Source organism: Pogonomyrmex barbatus, unplaced genomic scaffold (genome assembly GCF_055798465.1).
Source record: "Pogonomyrmex barbatus isolate J1 unplaced genomic scaffold, ASM5579846v1 scaffold3, whole genome shotgun sequence".
Classification (NCBI taxonomy): Eukaryota; Metazoa; Arthropoda; class Insecta; order Hymenoptera; family Formicidae; genus Pogonomyrmex; species Pogonomyrmex barbatus.
This window is the reverse complement of record NW_028297127.1, coordinates 20,782,514-20,795,079: the sequence shown is the minus strand read 5'-3', so window position 1 is coordinate 20,795,079 and position 12,566 is coordinate 20,782,514. Positions and strand designations below refer to the sequence as shown.

The 12,566-nt window shown below is 35.3% G+C and overlaps 1 protein-coding gene across 3 annotated transcripts; it reads left to right on the top strand.

Annotated features, from left to right (window-relative positions):
• The first annotated feature begins 3,195 nt into the window (after window positions 1–3,195).
• LOC105424670 (uncharacterized) lies at window positions 3,196–12,473 on the top strand. 3 transcript variants are annotated; one of them, XM_089078977.1, is made up of 7 exons: window positions 3,196–3,324; window positions 6,567–6,782; window positions 7,008–7,250; window positions 8,613–8,699; window positions 9,667–9,798; window positions 10,250–10,401; window positions 10,814–12,473. In XM_089078977.1, the coding sequence occupies exons 2-7, from the start codon at window positions 6,570–6,572 to the stop codon at window positions 10,938–10,940; spliced, it is 954 nt and encodes a 317-aa protein (XP_088935103.1). In that variant the 5' UTR covers window positions 3,196–3,324; window positions 6,567–6,569; the 3' UTR covers window positions 10,941–12,473. The 3 variants fall into 3 exon arrangements, with proteins under 3 accessions (XP_088935103.1, XP_025073461.2, XP_011633315.2); XM_025217676.2 differs by lacking the exon at window positions 8,613–8,699; XM_011635013.2 differs by lacking the exon at window positions 8,613–8,699 and having other exon boundaries at window positions 9,664–9,798.
• The last annotated feature ends 93 nt before the right edge of the window (window positions 12,474–12,566 follow it).

The window sequence follows — 12,566 nt, the reverse complement described above, 5'->3', positions numbered from 1 at the left end:
CGACATCAATTTTTTTCTGAGTGAGAGGCACCGGTAATCTTTTGATAATGAATTTTTTTGTTATGAACAAAAACTCCTCGGCGTGCAAATAAATAGGAATGTCACGGTGTGCCACCTTTTGCCTCATCGGAGTGTCATCGGAAATAAAAACGACAGATTACAAAGGCAAAGATGAATGATTGGGGTGTCACGTTACACTGCACGGCATTACTTGTATCGCCTAGTTTTTCCGGATATAAGTAGTCACGAATGATTGCTCGCGTGACATATCGCGTGACGCATTCAACCACGGAAACGGATACATTTTCGGAAAGTAATGCTTAGTCTAGAAACTCGCCCAAACGAGGATAGCCCACCGCAGAAACAGAGCGTGTTAGGGACGATTACTAAAAGACACACGTGCTACTGGCACATAAAAAAAATTAGTCTTCAATCAAGATAAATATTCTCATATTATAAACAAGAAATATTATAATCTTCTTAAAAAAATATTAATCTTGATTCGATTTATGTTGATGCAAGTATTACTTTTGCTCAACTCAAGGCTAAAAATATATAATATAATAATATAAAAATCTTTTATACGAAGATTATATTTCTTATATATGAGAATATCTATACTTGCGTCAATGCAAATTCAATCGATCAAAGATTACAATTTTCAAATAACAGAGTAATAAGTGGCATTGCTTGAGAGACAGGATTTCTGTGTCTAATAATTTTTCTTTTTATTTAATTTATAAAATTAACAAAATTTTCCTAAAATTACTGAAGTTTGTTTAAGAAAGATTATATATAGTCATTCTTGCTTATATATAGTCTTGATTAATATTCTTTCTGTAAAAAGAACGTAAGCAGTAAAATTTAATCTGGAAGTAAATTGATCATTCGTAGCCGGGAATTTTAAAATGACAATCTTGCGATAATTCTCAAGTCGATTGGTAGATTCGCTTATTACTGAAGTATTACTGCTTAGATTTTTTTATGTGCCACTAGTTTGTGAGACTCTTCGTTTCTGTCTACAGTGCACTACTGTCCATAATGACGCGCGTCACACATTTCGAGAATGCGAGCGCGTTTACTCGGCACTAGCCATGCTTTGCTACTTTCGGCGTCGGCCATTGTTGTACGACATACGCGCGATTCATTTATTAAAATGAATGATGAATAACTGATTGCAACGGTAATTTTTCGGCGCGACTAAGAAATATTATGGCAATACAATATAAAAATAACTGAAGTTTAAAAACTTCAAGTTCCTACATAAATTTTTTCTTTTCCAATCAATAAATCAAAAAATTCTGATTTTAAATATAATACATCAGGAAGTAACTGTAAAGTAAAATCAAAATAATAAATAATTTGAATTATAATGTATGTGCATATTATCCATATTTTGCAATTTTAGGTAAATAACTTTTAAACGAGTAAGTGGGTCTAAATATTTGCATAAGTTTTGCATAAATATTTATTATTTATATATATATAAAAAAATTTGATTTAATTCATAGTGCTACTTCCTCATCAAATAAATACTATAAAATATGATTTTACATAGGAATCAAGACACACCAAAAGATTAAATAACTTATAAATCAATAGGAGACTTGCGCTCAAATTTTACACGGATAGTCAAGCGCATTAATCAAAACAATACATGAAATTTTTATTACATTTTTGATAATTCTTTGAGATATGACACATACATTTTTAAATTTAAAAGAAAAGAAAAAAAGGAAAAAGAAGATGAGAAGAGACTGAGTCCACTAAATCAGAGACGCGACAGTAATCTAAAAAAATCGAAAAATCGAAATTCAAAAAGTGAATAAACGAATATGATTAGATGTACCGATAATTTATGGAAAATTATGAAGGAAGGCGTTCAAAATCTGATCGATTGAATCGAAGATCGACTCGATTCCATAGCCAAGGCTCGCGCGTACGTATCGCGATCTCGCGTATTCCTTCCGGACGATCGTAGTATTCCCGGTGCAATCTTGGCGGTCAAACTCGCAGCAACTTGCGAAACTCGCCGCGCATCCGCGAAGGTCGTCCGCTGTTCCGTTACGCTCGAATCCATTCGCGACTCGTAATACGTTCACTGAACTTCCCGGCGATGAACCATGCCAACGAGCGCAGAAGAACGAGGCATTCCGCCACGGATCGGGCGGCGGTGGCGGCGGTGGCGGCGGGGTCGATCAGCGGGGCGCGATTAGCGAGATCCTCCTAATAAGAAAAACCGACGCAGCATCCCGCTACTGAAACAGTTATGACGGATTGCCGACGCTTTTTCCACGCTCGTCCGCTTTGCGCCGCACATCCCGCCCGTCCGTCCCGCGATACGGTATTGCGTATTCTCGATTTCACAATTGTGAACGTAACGAGAGAAAAAAAGAAAGGACGTTTTATTGATAGTAATGTACAAGGATGAAAGTAAAGGTAAAGGTTACAATTACAGTACGATATTATGTAATTTGCGAATTAACAAGGGATTTCTCACACTTGCCCACTTTCACCAAGGTCTCTTCGTTCGCCGAAGGACGCGAAACGGATATGCATATAATTAGGAGAATAACGAATGGAACCCTTTAGTCAGCTTCAAGGTGTTACAGTAACGTTGCGTGTGTTTAAATTTATTCAGCCGGTCCGCTATCGCACTTTTATCGAATAAACTTTCTTGTAATATATAAAAGATCAAAGTCTGTTTAATTAATTTCTTTTTTTTTAATTAACATTATGATCAACAGCAATGTCATTTTCAGTCACTCTTGGAATATTCGTCGCGACTCTTTTAAATTTAAACCAGAAGCGGAATAACCACGTGCGCTAATAACGATATTTGAAATCTGAATTCTCTAGGTGCAATGAACATGTGACGTACAACGCTAAAAACGCTAATGACTGTTGCGAAGACAGAATTATTCTAAATAAAATACGTCTGGAGTTGCCGCAACGTAACATAGAAAAATTAGAGAAAGAGAGAGAGAGAGAGAGAGAGAGAGAGAGAGAGAGAGAGAGAGAGAGAGAGAGAGAGAGGGGGATATACGAACTCTATGTATCATAAAGTCATGAACTCGTTTCTTCTTTGCTACAAAGTAACTATAAAGAATGTTCTTCGTCCGAGTATAGACCTTTTGGAATTCTCACCAATCGGCCCGGCGTGATTGGATAGTTCCATTGAAAATGGTAGCAAAGATGAGTGATCATTGGCCGAACGGTTTACCCCCACGTGTATGCTCGCAAGCTATATAGAAGACCCCGCGAGGAATTTCATCTTCAGAATCTGAGAGTCAGTGTCACGGAAATCCACGGGGAAATAACTAAGTGAGTAACACAGTTTTTCATTGCACTTGACCTTGGATTGACCAGATAGGGAACATTGATCACCCATATATTCGAGTCTGCTTTATTGCGCTTTTGATTCCATAAAATTATACTAAAGATACTTGTAATTGTATGACCGTTGTAAGATCCTCTTTGAAATTTTTGGATATTGGAGCAAAATTTGTGCTCATTTATCGTTAATTGTAAAAATTTATTATAGCAAACAATAAGCACGTGTGTGTATTTTAATTTAATGTTTTAGTATTAAAAAATATGTGTAATTTTAATATGTAAAAAGCCATTAATTTTAGGTTTTGTTACTCGTAGAACATTATTATTATCACAATTTCGTATGTTTATCGCAATATTTTCCTAAATATTTTTATTATAATATAATCTTTGCTTCTTTTTAAAATTAATCTTAAGTACTTATAGTCCCTTTTTTATATTTAAGATTGTCTTGAGCAAGATTGTATGATCATCTTATTGTTTGAAATGTAATTTTAAAATTATCTTAAATGTAAAAATTGACTATGAATTGACCTCTTAGTTATTTTTCCAAAGAAAAAGATTATATTTGAATCAATTCTATTTTATAAAATTATTGTCGCCTTTATTTTATTTATTATTATTATTATTAAATACAATTTGATTATTTATTATTCACTTGCACATTACTTTCTTACTTATTATTTATCAAGTAAATTTTATGACTTATTGAAAAGTAGACATATAATATTTCTACAAAAGTTATTTCACTCTCTCGCTCTCTCTTTCTCTTTTTCTCTTTTACTGAAAGGTGATTAATCTTGTAATAATTTTTGCAAGCGCTTTTTACGATTTAGAATTTAAATAATGAAAGAATATCTTTTTATTTATTTAGGTTTTTGCTTTAGAAGTAATTTTTTCACTTAATTTTCGTCACGCGAAGTTATATACGCAATAGCCTCATAAACGACATGGCCTCATAAAAGATATTAATTTTTGTAAGTCTTTTTGTCGGGTCAATCGTGCACATCTAGGTAGTAGAATATGTTTGTCGTCAGGTGTAAGGATACAGTTAGAAACTCGTCTTGCAATTTTTTCGTCGCGATGTGTACCGTTTTCCAAAGGCGCGCCGCGCATCGTTTCTCATCGTCAGTGAGAGCATCTCTCTCGTTGCTTTCACGAACGTCACCTCATTATATTATGATAACGAAGATCGTGATTGTGTAAATGTTAATATTATTTAATTCCTAGCTACGCGTGATTTCGTTTACAAATAAAATTTTAGTATTCGGATTTATTTATAAATTTACGAGAGTCTCTGTGCAAGTATTAGTAATACTTTAGGTACTTTTCTTGACGAATAATATCAATCTTATGACACAAAATGTTTGATTGAAATTTTTTTCAAAATTCTAAATAAAAAAAAAAAAACTTAAATATAACAAAGATTGAGAATTGTTAGGCGCGCAATTCTTTTTCGAATGTTCTTTGACGCTTGATGACAATATTGAAATAAGGATTATAATAAACTCTTAGGAAATGCTGTTATTATCATATATATTATAATCTATTATAATCATTATTTATGAATAATATAAATATCTTGTTACATTATTCCATAAATTACATGAAAACAACAAGATAATACACATGAGAACATACATGTACATGCAACATCCAATAATGACATTAATATGGAAGAGTTTTTAACACGGGAACAATTTTTAATATACAATAAAATTTTATAATAGATAAAATTTTAGAATAGAATAACGATTTACAGTCGCGTCGTTATTTATACAGAAAACTACTTAAAGAAAGTTACGCGAGAAGACAGACATCGTCGATCCATCGTCTCTTATCACCTCGATCTCGTCGATCGGCATCATGTCAACTGCTTTCCTTTTTGTATTTCCTTCCCTATTTCTTCTCTCTCTCTCTCTCTCTCTCTCTCTTTTTTTTTTTTTTTTTTTTTTTGGTGAACACAAGAACCGGTCGCCGTTGCGATCGGCAGTAGGTCGTGACCGCCTTTTGGAGTAACGGTACCTGTCGGGTTCAACAAACCAGTACCGGTGTGCCGTCGGGAAGTGGGCTAACGAGCGATCGGCATGCTTGCCGTCGAGACGACCTTAACCACCGTGGCACACTTTCAGCAGCATCATACAAGCATTCTTAGGTTGCCACTGTGTTCACGATAAATGCTATGTACATTACCCTCCCCCCCCCCTCCTCCCCAATCATTGCCGTTTCTCGTTTTGCACGTTCACAAGGTGAAGATCACGCAGCCGTTCATAAATCCGTCCTATAAATCTTATTTTAAGCCGTTCATTTTAGGAATTGCATTAGGAGTTTAAGATTCAATCTATTATGTTTAATATCGCGTGTCGACTTGTAAAGTATCATCATCAATAATACGAAGGATATAATGCGGAATAATAATAACAATATTAAATTAAAATGAAGACCGCATTAACGATAGTTATCCGTAATCGATCCAATTATAGGTACGTATGTATATATATATATATATATATATATATATATATATATATATATATATATGTTTTTAATTTTTATTGGTTATGAAAAATATCTCCAAAATATTGAGAATTTTTTTTCTTTTAAAGAAAAATCTCTTCTTTTCACGTTTCGTGATACTCATAAATATTTTCGATATTTTTTTTAAAGAAATAATGAATATATAATTATCGTTTCTTGTATTTTTCTGAAAAAATATTACAGAAGAAGATTATATGTATATAAACAATGCAAATAAATAAATTTGTATTAGTCAGATTACTTGTTGTTAATTTAATTTTATTAGAATCATCGTTTCAATTGCCGCGACATACTTTCATTTCTGATTCAGTGACCCGGTATCGTATGTTCTTCCCCCTCGTGTTTCCGAGTCAAGTCATCACTTCAACATTCAGATTTCTACTAAGATTTCTATATAGACCTTACATAAATGTACATATAATAAATTATGTCAATGACGACGATGATCGTCATAATGTTAATATAATCAACGAGCTTATATAGTAGACATGTTAAGTTTATCTGATGAGGATAAAATAAGCTGTAAAATAAAATTAACCAACATTTTAATCTTGTAATAAATTTTTACTAATTAGGTAATATACAAACGGCCTTTCTTGACAAAAAAATTTATCCGAATTTATAGATATTCTTACAAATTACATATATACATTGTGAAAATATAACAGAGATATGGTATCCTTTTGTTGTTACAGAAAATGCAGTACAACCAATACGTGTCGCTATGTTTCATCGCACTTGCCTTGGGACAAGTCGCGGCGTTACCGCAGCATCCTCAATACACACAACAATCATATCCCCAACAATACCAACAACAGATCAGAGAAGAAAGAAAATTTGCGGAGAAACCAAATGCGATGAAGAAAGTAGCGATCGATGATCTCGAGGATATCAGCACTAATCAGATTCAGGTAAAACATATAGGCGCAAACACACACATACATATACACACCTGCAAAATTCAATTCCACTAGTGTGACACGCATGTACACATTTACATATTACATTCAGGGAAGACCGAAGAAATAAGTAGTACCCGATTTATTACATTTATGATACGGCAACGTGGACTACAACAACAATCTATTTCTTTTCTCATCCGTATTCCTCGATTTTTTTTTTTTCATGTCGCGCAGGAGAGCGGCGGCAGCGGTTTCTCGTGGTCCAACATGCTCGGGATGCTGATGCAAATGCTGCTGGGACAGGGCACCGGAGGTGCGACTGGACCAAGTAAAAATGAAATAGACGAGGGTACGACTACGAGCCCGTGGGCCAATTTGCTCTCCGTCGGTCTGAGAGTTCTGACGGCGTTATTAGGCGGGCCTCAGCAACCGGTGGATGGTATCGACAAGGTGGACAATCAGAGTAGCCCCATGCAGGTAAGTGAAGCTAATCATGGTGCTCCAACGTTAACATAAATCTCGGTTCACTTCACTCTGTACCACTGTTTTTCTGATGACATCGGCGATACAGCGAGATTAGGCTGGAAACAAAATTCTGTTCTCTCTCAGTATCCCATTCCCGAGAACGCTGTACATTGAAACAACCGCTCCCTTTAATCAGCATCCACCAGGTAGATAGTTACCCGCTAGTTAGCATGTAGCACGTAGAAAAGGAATCTCCCTGTAATCTGATGAGATTTACGTTACTGAGCGTCGGTTAGTCTGAAACGTTGATTGCTTCTGTCGCGAAGGAAAGACCTTTCCCTTTTGCGACGCGAGAATCCAAATGGAATTATATTTATTTCATATAATGTAAATAAGGAAATCGTAGCCAACGCTTGATCGCGCGGTCTTTGTGTGTAATATTTTATATACTTAGAGATACTTAATATTTAATGCAAATAAAAAAAATTTATTCCCTTTGAATTAAAAAATATCTCGTGTAATCATAATTTTTTTCAGTTCTTATATTTATATGTACGCTATTTTACTTCTGTTTTCTTTTTTTCTTTCTAATTTACTTTATTCGTTTATTGTAATTTGGAGTTCACGGCAAGTTCAAATCCGATTTCTATCGCTCTGGTAGAAATTTGTAAATTACACGGGGCCCATTGTCGCGAGCCACCCGAGTGTACGACGACTAGGAAAGGCTGCGTCAAATAATTGTTCTAATTATGACGGCTCGTCATTTTCGCGTACTTGCGTCACACCATCTTTACGTTTTCTACACAATTTAATTTGTCTCACGGCCGGAAATTCACTGGCGCGGTTTCACTTCGCTTCGATCTTTGTTTCGTTTGCGCGAAAGAATCGAGGCACTTGGCTGACAAAAAGAGGCGAAAAACAAGAGGCGAAAACTTGCTTCTTGGATAAAGGAAATTTGAAAGTTCGTACTTAAAACGGAAATAACTGCAAATTTATTGATGTAATTAATAAATTTGTAGTAATTCTTTTCTTTCAATCAAATGAAGTGGATATTTATTGACGTAATTTAGTTTTGCATTAATTACAAAATTATTTCCAGTACTATTTTATGCAATAGAGAATAAAAATGTTGCAAGTAATCTCGCATTTTCTCTTTGTCGCTGTCAAAAAACAACGTTTCTGTTTATATGTTCTTTTTCCAGCCATCCGTCTCAATTTTGCCTTATCTGGATAAAAGAATCCAAAATACGCGCGATACTACTGCACCAACGTACCAGACGAAAACACACACTTCCACTTTGCGCTCGTTCACATTCCTTGTAAATAATTATCAAACTTTGGACTTAGCGCACATGGCTGGTGTCGGTTGTTTAGGAAATTTTGACCGCGGTGCTGGGCGCGTTTCTAGGACAGGGCAGAGATCCCGAACAGGTTGCTGTAATGGCGAAAAATGCTTCTGAGGTTAGTAAACGAGTCTGTAAACGAATAGATTGGACACTAAGTTCAGTCTAAATCTTTTGAAATTTTTCATCTCACTTTAGAGCGAAATGCATGCTTTATATTATTTGGCGTGCGTCTGCTTTGTCAAATTCGCACGCACGTGAGAGAAAAAGAGAGAGAGAGAGAGAGAGAGAGAGAGAGAGAGAGAGAGAGAGAGATTGAATTAGTTTTGCTTAACTGTGTCCGATACTCGTTTTAATACTTGCTAATTATCTTGCTAATTATCTTGTAATCTAACTGTCGCTCGTTTTAAAATTGCTTGTGATATAACCCACATCGATTACATCGATTCCCGAGTATAATTTAAAATTACACAGAAGAGTGAGTCACACAGTTAAAAGTTAAAACCTAAAACGAGAAAATTATTCTCATATACAAGTAAGAATATTGTAATCTTCTTAAAAATTTTAGTCTTGATTTGATTGAATTTCTATTGATGCAAGTATTATTTTTGCAAGATTAAAAATATTCTATATGAAGATTATAATATTCTTATATATGAGAATATATAGTCTTGATTTAAGATTAATCTTTCTTTCCGTGTATATCTGTGTAAAGATTGATAAATTGAGTGTCGAGAGAACGCAAGTCTCGAGTAATTATGTACGAGAAATAATGTACCAGGCTGCGTGATTTAACGAAAGAAAGTTATAACTATGATTTTCTCTATCGAGAGAATCACCTGTGCTTGTAAATAATTTTGTAAACGGATAATATAAACTAATTTACTACATTGTACAATATAAAGATGACACATGAATTTCGCATGTATCTATACTCGTACAGCTATACTATGCTATACTATGCTATACTATGCTATACTGTGTTGTCCGTTTTAATCATCACATTACATTATTTTCTTTTTGAAGCCTGTTAAGTTATATTTATGAATAAGATCGCTTATATCTTTGCCTGTGTTATTAAGCAGTTCATCAGTATAGTCATCAATCTGCTGGATGCTCTGAAAACATCGTTCTCTCATCGTTCTCTGACGGCTCGTTCTCTCGGAAGACGTGACACTGTTTCCGAGGCTGCGATAGCGTCAATCTCTATGCTGAAGGTAAATTATTTACATTAAATTATCGAATGGTCAATGTTCATCGATAAACGACTATTGAAAAATAACATTTATTCCATTCGCGATTCATTGTAAAATCCGGGTTAAAAATTACTGGTCGTTTTACAAGTAGAAAGAATTTCAAATTCAAAAACACACAATTCCTTACAAATATATTTTTATGTTTTATAATTATAATTATATGCATTATTTAAATTGTTGTAAAATTATTTCTCTATTATTATCTCTATTTCGTTATTATTTGTTATTGTCGCATTATCTCTATTTCGTTATTATTCGTTATTATCGCATTATATACGACTAACTATGTTGAAAACAGAAGGAAAGGTAAATAGGAAAATAGAACGTAATAAGCTTGAAACTTGGAAATATAATATATATATATATATATATCTCATTGTGATATTCTAAACTAAAATTTGATCCGTTACAGGGCTACATGAGATCCGTCAAGTCCTTCAGCTACGTAGGTCGTGCTGAGGAGGAGGGACAACGTGGATGCGCCGAGAGGGCTCTTTGCGAGGCCAGCGCCGAGTGTATCGCTGATACGCAAGGTCCATCGTCGATCTTCTGCCAACTTGGATCGTAAGTATCATCAATATGTATTTCTTTTTCGCATGCCAAATGTATCTCGAAGATATTTATCGAAGATAACACATACATAAATAAGTTAAATTAAAATAACAGGATAATAATAGCACTGCTCGAAAGATAGAATCTTCGTGTCCAATAATTTTTCTTTTTTTTTTTTTTTTGTTGAACTGATATTTTACACATTCACGAATTCTCAGAAACTGAATTAAATTAAATTAATTAAGCGTGTCGATGTTAATAATATACAAATTTAAAACTTACCATGGTGCTTCTATCTATCTGACGAAGAAGTGACTAGCTTAGTCACCTTTGCGTGTCATACTTCTGTCGAAAAATTATAGTACAGTATTTCGACTTGGATCCGAGTCAAAAGTAGTCAAAGGTCGGATTTGACTTCCTCCAGGTACGCGACGAGCTATCTCCTGCAGAGGCAGAGCGGCGTCGGCTTCGAGGCCTTGTACGAGGCAGGACGACGCGGTCGCACGGGCGAGGACTGCAGAACTCTCTTTATGGACTGCAACGCTGTATGAACGAGTTCACACGTTCGCAGCGTTCTATCGAACATGGCTTAGATTCCGCGGGATTTCTGAATCTCTCTTTGCCGAACTGAACTTTTACTCGCAGCCCTTCTTCCATAATCCGTGCTTTGTCTTCCGAGGCTGTAGAGAACAATAATGAAAATCGGGCTCCTATTGGACTTATATTACAAGAAAACATGAATAATAACATGAAATTTTGTATGATGTAAAATTATCCGAGGAACGCTTGACAACGTCAGACTTCGTCAGACTTCCTCTCCCAAAGTTGTGCGTTCGTACATTCGATCGCTGCTTATTGTCAATTTCGCGTTCGGGCGAAATCACCAAATATTTCCCAATGGGGTTTCCGACGTCCCACGTGTCTAGGTCATGCTAGAAACACCGAAGTGTAGATTTGATCGACGGTATTCGTGGATGTGCACCGAGCCGGGATTCGCATCGAATCTCGAATCAGCTCATCAACTCGGCTCGAACTTACGAGCGATCGTTTCCTCGATAATTCGGTCTCCGTGTACGCGCCATATAATGCCGTAATGCAGATTCATTTTAATTCATTTTGTGATTTTCCAATGAAATCAAGCATGCTCGATGCTCCAATCCTATATAAATGTTTCTTTCGAAAAAGAGTAAGTTTCGGGAAGGCAAATTTAAAAGCTTTTCCGCTCGATAAATTCGATCTACCAATATGTATTTTGTCCAATGAAATTCTGTCTAATGTAATGTAATTTGTTCGATTACCACTTTTCATTACGAGAGTTACATATACGTTTACGTCCTTTCGCATCGACCGCCGAGTTTTTGTGCCACGTCGATTACACATTTATATATTTATTTCTATTTATTGAATCGTATTCAGTGTAGGTAATAGCATTTGTGGTTGGGACTCGGCGCGAGTTCTGATATTCTGATATTTCGACGACGATGACTATTATGTGCAATAGGTAGCAGAAGTTTAATTGTTGATTGACACTTCTCATTTTTTACAATGAATAAAAACTCGCTCAACGTTCCGAAATGTGATAAATATTTTCAAAGTGTAACGAAATTTCTGAAGATAAAGACAAAAAGTGACATCCGTATCGGTGAAACATTATTGACGGAAAAGTTGCCGCAAAAAACGAAAATTCGAGTCCGTAATGTATTGTTAACTTAACTTTGTAAGACTTATGTAACTTTGTCGGACTTAATTTTCGATGCGCTATAAGCGCATAACGACGCATTTCGCGTCGTTTTCACGTATTTACATCCTCGAGAATTGAATTTGGGAAACTGTACCGCGGTTACAATTGCTGCACCTAGCACTTAAGTTATTTTTACGTGTACGCATCGCGCATTCAGCACATTAAATGTACGATATGTATACGGAATGTTAGCGGTAATATCAAGTTCGTAGGGAGGAAGACGCGCTTAGAACTGCTGGAAAAGAAGGATCGGCAAATTTCGATGTGCTCAATGAACTCTGTTCAAATGTTACTATCGTTTCACGAAGAGAGAGAGAGAGAGAGAGAGAGAGAGAGAGAGAGAGAGAGAGACAAAAAATAAAAGCGTATAATTGTAATAATTTAAGTTCTTTTACGATATAACAAATCCAATTAATATTTTATCGTTCCACTCTTC